Below are 10,467 nucleotides of genomic sequence, written 5' to 3' on the forward strand. Positions count from 1 at the left end.
TATTCGTGGCAATATTTGAAATGTTTGGGACCCTCGCAAGCAGAATATGCCTTGAGGGAAGTTCATGAAGGCATTTGTGGAGATCAAATAGGAGGCATCACTTTAGCTCAAAAGATTCTTCGGCATCTGGCCAACTCTTCTTGAAGATTCAAAGAATTTAGTGAAAAAATGTCAGAGTTGCCTACGGTTCGCCAAGGTGCCTCGTCAACCTTCTGCCCGATACACACCCGTCTCAAGCCCCATCCCATTCGCAATGTGGGGAATGGATCTCCTCAGACCGTTCCCTCGTTTCAAAGGAGTTTTCACAATGTTGTATGTAGCAATAGACCACTTCACTAAATGGGTGGAAGCAAAGGCGGTTGTGAAGGCTGATTCCAAAGCCACAGAGAAGTTAGCCTATCATGATATTATATGTCGATTCGGAATACCACGAGTTCTAGTGACTGATAATGGGACACAATTCTCTAGTGAATATTTTGAAAGTTTCTGGGAAAGGTTGGGTATCGAACAAAGGTTCTCCTCAGTGGGCCATCCACAAGCAAACGGACAGGTGGAGATAACTAATAGAACATTATTGCAAAGTTTTAAGAAATGATTGAATGATGCAGGAACTTCCTGGGCCGAAGAAGTACTGAATGTATTATGGGCTTACAGAACTACTCCCCGAACTGCCACTGGAGAATCACCATTTAGTCTTACGTTTGGAGTTGAAGCAGTTATTCCGATTGAAATCGGGATCCCCTCACCATGTGTAGAAGCTTAAGACGAGCAGAGAAACTCTGAACTCTTAAGACACAGTCTTGACCTTGTGGAAGAAAAGAGAGAGAGCGCCAGAATCAGGAACTCTGCTTAACAACAACGAGTTGCCATGTATTATAACTCCCGGATGAAAGAATGATCTCTCAGAGTGGAGCATCTAGTCCTTAGGATAGCGAAAGTTTCGGAGCCTCGAAACTCCAGGAAGCTTTCCCCAACCATGGAGGGACCATATCATATCGCTAGGGTTTTAAGGCTAGGTGCATACCGGCTCAAACGCTTGGACGGTTCGCCTATTCCCCGAAGCTGGAACACCGATAATTTGAAAAAGTACTACCAGTAAAAGGTCAATTCCTTTTTGTAATTACTATGGTTTGTTTCTGTTCTGTTTGTATTTGTTTCAGGAAATTTCAACAAAGAGTGTGTTTTGTATCTCCCTTCCATGTCTTTTGAGGAATCCCCTGAGTTGTTTCCATTACGTATCTCGCCAATTGGGAATGGCAGAGCCAATCAATTAAGCTCTTAAGCTAATTGAAGATAGCAAGAGGGAGTGTTTTACATTCTTCGAACTAAGGCCCTATCCTTCTCAGGATAGCCGGGCATGCCAACTCCGAGCTGATCACTCGAGAGGATAGGCTGCTGACATGTTACAAAACACAAAAGGTATACCCAGACACCAAGCCTCATAAGGCATGGTAGAGGTATCCTTTCTCCAAAAGAAAGTTATGGGAAGAGGAAGAACTGAATATACTCTCCGGGATGATCTTCAAACGGTTTTCTCCAAATACCAAAAGTTTGAATACTTATAAACTGTTACTTAATTGGAAATTCTAAAACCATGAGATTTGCAACAAGACCGAATTAAATAGGGACAAGTAGTATATCTACATAGCAAACCAACAGCATATGCAATATCAGGTGTAGTGCAATCTGTAGCATATCTTAAACTACCAATGATATTGGCGTAGTCTTTTTTATTTTCACTATTAGCATCACTAGAATACAATCTAATACTTGGATCAAGAGGAGTACAAACAGGTTTACAATCAAAATACTTATATTTTTTAAGTATTTTCTCAATATAATAGGATTGATCAAGTGAAATACCATTTTCAGATCTAGTTATTTTTATTACCAAAATTACATTTACTTCACCAAGATCTTTCATATTAAAGTTTTGCATAAGCAAGCTTTTTGTTTTATTAACTACTTCTAAGTTAGAACAAAAAATCAAAAGATCATCAACATGCAAGCAAATGATAATGCAACATGAATCAAATACTTATAGTAAATGCGTTTATTACTTTCATTTATCTTAAACCCATTTGATATAACAATATTATCAAATTTCTCATGCCATTGCTGCAACCCCATTTGATATAACACATTAGAAGGGACTCCTGAGCTTTGGAGTAAAGCATTTGTAAGTTCAACTAATGTTCTATTCTTCCTTTCTGCAACCCCATTCGAAGCAGGGGAGTAAGGAGCAGTGGTTTCATGTATAATCCCTAGAGATTTCACAAAATCAGTAAACTTTAGTGATTCATACTCACCACCTCTATCACTTTTAAGTCTCTTGATTTTCATGTGAAACTGGTTTTCAACTTCTAACAAATATCATTAAACTTTTTTAAAGATTCACTCTTTTGTCTTATCAAATAAATGATTGAATATTTAGAAAAATCATCTATGAAATTTATGAAATATCTTTTACCACTGCGGGTTAAGATACCATCTAACTCACAGATGTCAGTATCAACTAGCTCTAATAACTCTGAATTTCTTTCAACACTTTAAAAAGGCTTTCTAGTTATTTTGGCCATACTACAAGTTTCACACTTTTGAAAATCTTCTAAATTTATTTTTGGGATTAAACCAAGTGTACTCATACTAGGGGTGGCCAGAACCGAACCAGAACCGAAGAACCGAACTGTAAAAAAATATTTTTGGTCCGGTTCGGTTCCACTTATGAAGAACCGAACTTATTCGGTTTGGTTCCGGGTCTAATGTTCTCGGTTCGGTTCCGGAACCGAAGAACCGAACTTCGAATATATATATATAATATTTTTATATTTCTATTATACATATACTTAATAATATAAATTACTTATAATATTAATAAGTAATAGTTAATACTATTCTTATAATAAGAAAGTAACTTATATTATAACTTTAATTAAAAGTTTTTATAAATTATAATTAATAATTAATAATTAGCCATTAGAACCGAAGAACCGGACCGAACCGATTATGTTCGGTCCGGTTCGGTTCGGTCCTACTGTGTACTACGGTTCGGTTCGGTTCTTACGGTTCATGGAACCGAGAACCGAAAAAAAGGAACCGAGAACCGAGAACCGAACCGGTTGGCCACCCCTAACTCATACCATACACATACTTCTTATTTATGTGACATAATCTAGCATGCTATGAATTTACACAAGCAAGCTGTAGACACCCCATTTTGACTGAACCCCCAATAATTTCGTTTGATTAGAAAACATGTCAAATGAATGTTTTAGAATCCCCAATAGCACCATAAGATAGATTAGGGTCCCCAGAGAGTCCCCACAAAACTTTGCTCAAATTCGTTAAGGTTTGCATAGCCAACGAGTGGGGTGTGATAGAGGGTATATTGTAAAAGAGTGCAGGAAGAAGTGGGGTGAGTTTATCTTGGAAGGGGCAGAGCAGGGATAGAATAATACGCGATCAGTTCTGCGCTTATCAAAAATTGCATAAATGGTGCTCCCATCAATGGGGAGTGCTAATATCAATCACCCCTTTTAGGGTATTGTAGACACCCCTATTTTACTTCGCTTTAAAAATCAAAAGATTTGGTAGTGTCATCGAGTCTTGAGTCTGTATTCCGCATTAGATTAGGCATTCTCGTTATAGGAGTTTTGAAGTTGATTCATGATCCTAAAGGTTTCTAGGGTGTTCCAATGGTATCTAGAAGATGAAAATTCAAGTTTCCAACCAACTGCAAAAACCTGTTATTTTTAGAATTTTTGGGGTTTTTCTCATTTTTGCCCATTTTTACACTATAGGGGTATTTTGGTCATTCCGGATGTGTCTCGTCTGACCCCCGAGTTATATTTGAGAAATCTTAAGTGATTTTACAAATTTTAAAAAAGCTGCTATTTTTAGAAACTCATGGAGCTTCCACATTTTCGTCATCTTATGGATATTTTTCATCTTGAGGGTACGACTGATGGATTAAGAGAAATTTCGTAAGATTTGGAAAACCTGCTAAATTTAGATCTCTTAAGATTTTCTCTTAGTCTTGCACTTCGGGGGTATTTTAGACATTTTCAACATATCATATTTGGTCCCTAATTTGTGTCTAAGAAATCTTGAGTCCGTTCATAAATTTTCGAAAATCTGCTATTTTTAGAATTTCTCAAGGTTTTCCCTAGTTTCGCCAAATTCTAGCACCTCGGGGTAATTTGGTCTTTTCCTGTGTAATTCTTTTGATCCCCGAAATATGTCTGAGAGATTATGAATGATTTCTTGAGTTTTGGAAAACATGCTAAATTTAAAATTTCTCAACGGTTTCGCTTAATTTGGAAATTCTGAGTGTTGAGGGCATTTTGGGTATTTTCAGGGGATACCAAATGATCCTGTTTAATATTGCTCACCGAAATGACCCAATTTTAAAAGTTTCTATTTTTGAAGTTTGACTACAAAGACTTTCCATTTTTAATTTTTCCGGGGTGAACCAATCCGAGGGTATTTTGGTCGCATTTGGATGGCTAACAGTCAAATAGGGACATTTTGGTCCGAAAAGTTGTTTTCCAAAAAAGATGGTCCGATCATGTGTGAGGATACACCATAAATGTCAAATGAGTTAGGTCCATATATAGAATGTTGAATTTAGAAAGATTTTATTGAATTTTTATGGAAAAACCTAAAACCTGTGTGAAATGGCCCATTGGGCTAAAGCCTGCAAAGATGGAGCTCATGTGGGTTCACCCATATGGGTCGACCACCATGGTGGGCGCCCCACATGGCTGACCCACATGAGTTGAGCACCCAACCTTGATGATGTCACAATGGTGACATCATATTTGTTAAAAAAAATTTTAAAAAAAAAAGAGAAAAAAACCTCCTCTCTTGAAGTGTATTGATCTCTCTCTTAAGGGTTCTTCACAAAAGGGATTCTTGAATTCCCTTTTCTTCTTCAACAAATCACACATCAAGGATCTTTGGGGTGTTCTTTAGGTCTTCTTCATCATACCAAAGGGTTGGACAAAGCGAATATCTCGGATTACCAACCCAAGAGACACGGATCGCGATTGACGGTAAGAATTTCCCTTCTTTGCGAATTAGAAAAGCATGCTAGGGTTTTATTTTTTTGAAATATCAAATCTATGAGTTTTCTTTTAAAATTCCAGTATGTTATAACATAGATTATGGGCTTTTAAACTCTAAAATTTCGCCCAAAAATTAATTTTCCTCCACATAAATCTTGAATTTCTTTCTTTTCTTTTCAATATGGATTTAAATGGGATTTTTCGAAAGTTTCCGTTCTATTTTCCTCGGTTTCCGTTCTATTTTTGGAAAGTTAACCCAACAAAGGGTTATTTCTTAAAAAATAAAATGAAAAACGGGTCAACTCAAGTCCAAAATTCATGAAATTTTGTTTCCGAACTAACTTTTGGATTTTCAGATCACCCTAAAATTTTTAGAATGTTTTGATTTTTGTTAATCGGATTATTAATTATTTTAAATTTTGGCAATTTTTAATAAATATCAAAAGGTTATAAAACTTGATGAAATTTTCCATAATTAAAGCTTAATAATAAATTGAATTTTTCATTGAAAAAGAGTTTGAAAAATATATGGTCTTTACTGTTTTCCAATTGCCTCCCTGTTTTACATGCTGTAATTCTTTTTCATATTAAATTCATAAATTTTTAAAATTTTCTTTACAAACCAGTAACTTAGGTTACTAGAATGTTAGAGAAAAAGTTTCAATTGATTTTCCAAAGCTTTGATAAGGTTTTACAATTTATTTTAATAAATGGGTTTTAATTCCTAGGAAACAAATTGATCTCTTTTACTTAAAAATCGATTTTATAGAGGAACTTTAATTTTTGGATTTTTAAATGTTGGCGAAAAATCATATAATCTATTATATATCTACTGAAAATTTGACATAATTTTAGGATATCTTTTAGTCTACCTTTTAATTAATTCATTGATTTTATCCGAATGTTGTGTGAATTTTAATTGGTATCAAATCTTGATAAAAACCTTTGAAATTTTTACAGTAGTCTAATACCATGATTCTATTTATACTGTAAAATATTTACTTGATTTGAGATTCATATGCTATGACTTAATTTGTCAATTTACAATCTGAACTAAATTTTAGAAATTCTGAAATTGATAGCAAAACTTGTTCAAAATTCATGAAACTCTTCCAGTAGTCTAACCTCATTCATATCTAGTTACTGGAAACGTTTCAATGAATTTACAGTTCGATTACTTTGGGTTATTGTGTAATCCTAGTAATCTGGTCTTAATGATATTAAATCACAATTTAATAGCATATTAACACAAACATCAGGCAAAATCTCCAAAAAATCCTAACTTTTCATCATGAATTTAATTCCTAGCTTGTTTGAAACAGAAGCCTTAGGATTCATAGATCCCCCTTGAGAATTCGCCATAGCGCGATAATTTACTAGCCGAGATCGCAACCATAATCGTATACTGATTGCGATCGATCCTGTATAATTGCAGTGTGTAAATTATAGTATGATATTGGTTCCGAGGTCCACTGTCCACGAAAATCCTGAGAAACATGCCAGGCAATAAGATACTATAACTTACATGCTAAATTATACAAGGGTTGAGAGCACGATTCCCATTCATGGTTGCGATTCGAGGCCGAAACTGGCAAACCAGAGAACCTTTGGTATCTCTTAGATATTTAGTAATCGAAAATCCTTGAAAATAAAAAATCAGTCAATCTAAAAATCACCAATATCAACAAATTGAATTAATTTAATCAAAGTCTTAGGAGTCGTTGGATTGCTGTCTCTTATCGTAGGAACCTTTTAAGGCCCCTTAGGAACACTTACGTCACGTTGTGTCCTAGGTTTTAGGAAGTCCTAAAGTTAGGGAGCTCAGCCTCATCACGACCGATTGCTATTATTAGCAATTGAATCATAGATCTAATTACACTAGTTACCCTTTTTTTCCCATAGGACAAGCCTAGTTACCTAGGATATAGGTTAACCTGCATTAGTCTAAAGGACGTCTTGCACTTAGCTATGATCATATAGCATCTTAGATGAAGTCTTAGGATAATAAAATCTTCAACTTGAACTAAATAATTTCTCTTAAAACTGTTGAAACAGTCAAACTAGTCTAGATCGGTGTCCTAGATGAGTTAGGCATAAGTAGCTTAGTTCAGGTGCACCGAACTAGTCGACTCTGATCCCAGTGAGGCTTGGGTACGTAGGCAGCTTGGATGCTTGATAGCATACCAATCACGAGTCGGCTCCACACATAAGTGGTGGGGTTTTGTATATTAATTCTTAAATTAAAAGTAATTAAATCACTTAGGACTTTTAATGAAATTAGAATTTAAGGAGAACTTTCACTTAGATTGAATTCAAACAAATTAAGAAAATCAAGATACACATTTAGGAATTATATTAAAATTAGATTTTAGAATGCATGTCACGTAGTCCGCACTTCAATAAAGTTAAATGAGCCATTTAAAAGAAATTCAAGAGAGTTAACTTTTGGAATAGAAGACCGGATTATCGGATGAGGATGGTGCATGTGGTGGTAACTCCCCATACCTTCCATTCTCGTAACCAGGTAACGAGTCAAGATTTCTTGTTATTTATGGGTCTTAGATCCCTCATCTAGGTGGCCACTATGTCATTCCCCTTTGTGTGAAATTCGGATTCCTTTAGTGATCTCAAGTTCACAGAAATGATGAATTAAATCACACCTTGCTAGGCTCGGCGACTTACCCCTGCCCTCGTCGGTACTGGGTTGCACGTTTGTTTGCACCCTATGGCTTGGTTGTTGCCGGCTTCGTTGGGTAATCAATAATAATAATAATAAAAGCACACGCCAATCGCTTGGGTACGAGAGACCAAGAGAGAGCGTGGCGGCTCGCGCCCCACCCCTCTCGCGGGATCGGGTCCCATAGGGATAAAAACTATTGAACGAAAAATATGAAAAAGGGGTTTTTCATTTTCGTGCAAATTAAGAGAGATAGAGAGAGAGAGAGAGAGAGAGAGAGAGAAGAGAAGATCTTCATTTTTTCCGGTGACATTGCCGGAACTCCGACCGATTGTCATTCTCTGGCCACAATCTCTATTTGGAGTTGCTTTCTCAGCAGATCTAAAGGAAGAATTAGGGTTTTATTTACCTAATTGAGAAAGAGAGAGAAAGAGGGGTAGTTGCATAAACCCTAACCCAAGCTTATGCTCCGATCAAATTCCTTCTTCTCTAACAATATCTGGTAAATTCCAGCCAATCTCCGGCCTTCTTTTGTCACTCAATTCAGTTATGAATCTGGTAGATCCACGATCCTTTCATCTTTTCTTCATTTTTAGCCATCAAAACAAAACCCTATTTCATTCTTCATTTTTTTGACTATCTTCATCTTCTCCTCAGGCGAGTTGTGCTAGAATTCGGCCCAACCGCATCATCATTGCTCCCAAAAACCCTCTGCCTTTGCTTCCATCACAACCACCACAAGCCACAGCCACTATCTCCATTTCAATTTCTACCTTCAAAACCCTAGATCTAATGGATTTCCTTTATTTCCACCTTTAGAAAAGCATAGGCCCAACCCGATTGCCACCATCTCCACCATCTTTTATGCTCCCCTTAGCAAGTAGTCTCCTCAACTGTGCCATTTTTCTAGGGTTTTAGAACCTAATAAAGTGAGATTGAAGGGATCTGACAGGAGAGATCGAAAGAAAGAAAAAATTGTAGAGAAGGAGAGATCAGTAGAGAGAGTAGAAATTCAAACAAAAGAGGAGAAAATGGCCGAGCAAAGGAGAACTTTCATCTTCTCTGGTGGAAATCCCGTAGGAATCCAGTGACGTCGCCCAAGATTCATTAATTCCGGCAAGATTCCCAAATCCGGCACCCTGTATTCCTCCTCTGATTCTCATTTTTTTTAAAACCATTTCTTTCTGAAGAAGTTAGAGATCAGTCATCAAAGGTAATTCCTACAATTTCAAGTTTATTTTTAGATCTGTGAATGATGTGTGTGATAGATCATTTCTAATTTTTGTTCATGATCTATTTTCCATTTTTGGTTCGAGATTTCATTATTTTCGGCTTAAGGTCTTGATGTCTGCATGTTTTGTTTTGGATTTCTAAATTGTAGGTTCATCATGGTAAAAAAATTCATTTAGTTTTGCTTTCTCTGAATATCATCCCCCTTTGCTAGGTAATCATCTTTTCAATTTCAGGAAGATAATGTTTTAACATTGTTATTTCAACTCATAATGCTTTCTTATCTCAATTTAGCATATGAGACCAGCTGCAGGTGGAATGAATAAGACAAAATGAATTTGTGGAAGGTAGTGGCAATATCTTTTTTTAAGATGATTCTAAGGGCAGATATTGGCACCACTATATTTCAAGGGTGGCTCCAATCTATTGTTTTACATTTCCACGATTAGCCTTTAATAACCATTTTGCATAGGTGATATTCCATTGAGAAATTCAGTTGGACGTGTGTATAGCAGAACATGTGATAGCATTTCAGCCTACCTTTTTCCTTGTTCCCATATTGGGGGCCTTTACTTTACATTTGGACCCTAATCATAACCCAATGTTCACTCATCTGAATATGGTATCAGTTTAGTCATTTGGGGATGGGCTGTTTCATGGACATTTAATGATGTGAACCCCCTGTCCCTCAACCACCGAACAATGTGAATTTCCTTTGTTGGGTCATCAGGTGGTGTGGGCCAATTTGTTTGGTCTCCAATTATTGTTCGCCATATGCTGTCATGATAAAGACATGGTCCCTGAAGAGTTATTTAAGTCATTCAATTAGTTTGGATGTGCTTGGTGATGATAGAGGGTCATAGCAAAATATCGCACTGTTGAAAAGATTGTCGGCTGATAAACCCTCACCATTTTGATATCGACAGCCTAAATTGCAAGGGCGATGAAGGCGTTAGCCCAAGCCCACTCTTTAGGGGGAGTTACTTAGTCTCGGTAGTATCCCCTTCCTTCTTCCCCTCTTTATAGAGACTTTCTTAGTCTTTTAGACAGCCTCAAATCATTAGTTTTCCTCTCATTGATAAGGCGATGAAGGCGTTAGCCCAAGCCCATCTTTAGGGGACTAGCTTAGTCTGAGTAGCTTTACCCCTTTTAGTTTAGTAGACTTGCATAGTCTCTTAGACACCTTTAGATGATAGTTCTTCCTTTTCATTGCAAGGGTAATGAAAGACTCATCTAGAGCCCCCACTAGGAGACACATTATGTCTCATTAAGGCAGTTTCCATTTGGAGACAAGCCTTATTGTTTAGAGCCCATCCCTTAAGGAGTTTGCTTTAGTTTTAGTAGAGAGTTTACCCATAGGAGGCATGCCTTGCCTCATTTATAGAACCCTCTCTAAGTTGTACCTCAACTTCTACCTCGTACTAGTTGAAGGCCAACTTGGTCTGTTAGTTGCCTTAACCTTTTTATCATTGCAAGGGCAATGAGAATGTTACT

General features: G+C 36.8%; 1 protein-coding gene across 1 annotated transcript; it reads left to right on the plus strand.

Annotated features, from left to right (window-relative positions):
- Nucleotides 1-253: 253 nt before the first annotated feature.
- On the plus strand, nt 254-763 carry LOC143850388 (uncharacterized). The gene is made up of 2 exons (XM_077359647.1): nt 254-500; nt 609-763. Exons 1-2 carry the CDS (start codon nt 254-256, stop codon nt 761-763), a joined length of 402 nt encoding a protein of 133 aa, XP_077215762.1.
- Nucleotides 764-10,467: the final 9,704 nt, after the last annotated feature.

This window comes from Tasmannia lanceolata, unplaced genomic scaffold, assembly GCF_043159265.1.
Source record: "Tasmannia lanceolata isolate RefF3 unplaced genomic scaffold, GAP_Taslan_0.1 ptg000018l, whole genome shotgun sequence".
NCBI classification, from domain to species: domain Eukaryota; kingdom Viridiplantae; phylum Streptophyta; class Magnoliopsida; order Canellales; family Winteraceae; genus Tasmannia; species Tasmannia lanceolata.

Coding starts and splice junctions, on each gene's coding strand:
- LOC143850388 (XM_077359647.1), top strand. CDS start 254: ATGTGGGGAATGGATCTCCTCAGACCGTTCCCTCGTTTCAAAGGAGTT. Junction 501..608: donor AAGTTTCTGGGAAAGGTTGG/GTATCGAACAAA, acceptor TGAATGATGCAG/GAACTTCCTGGGCCGAAGAA.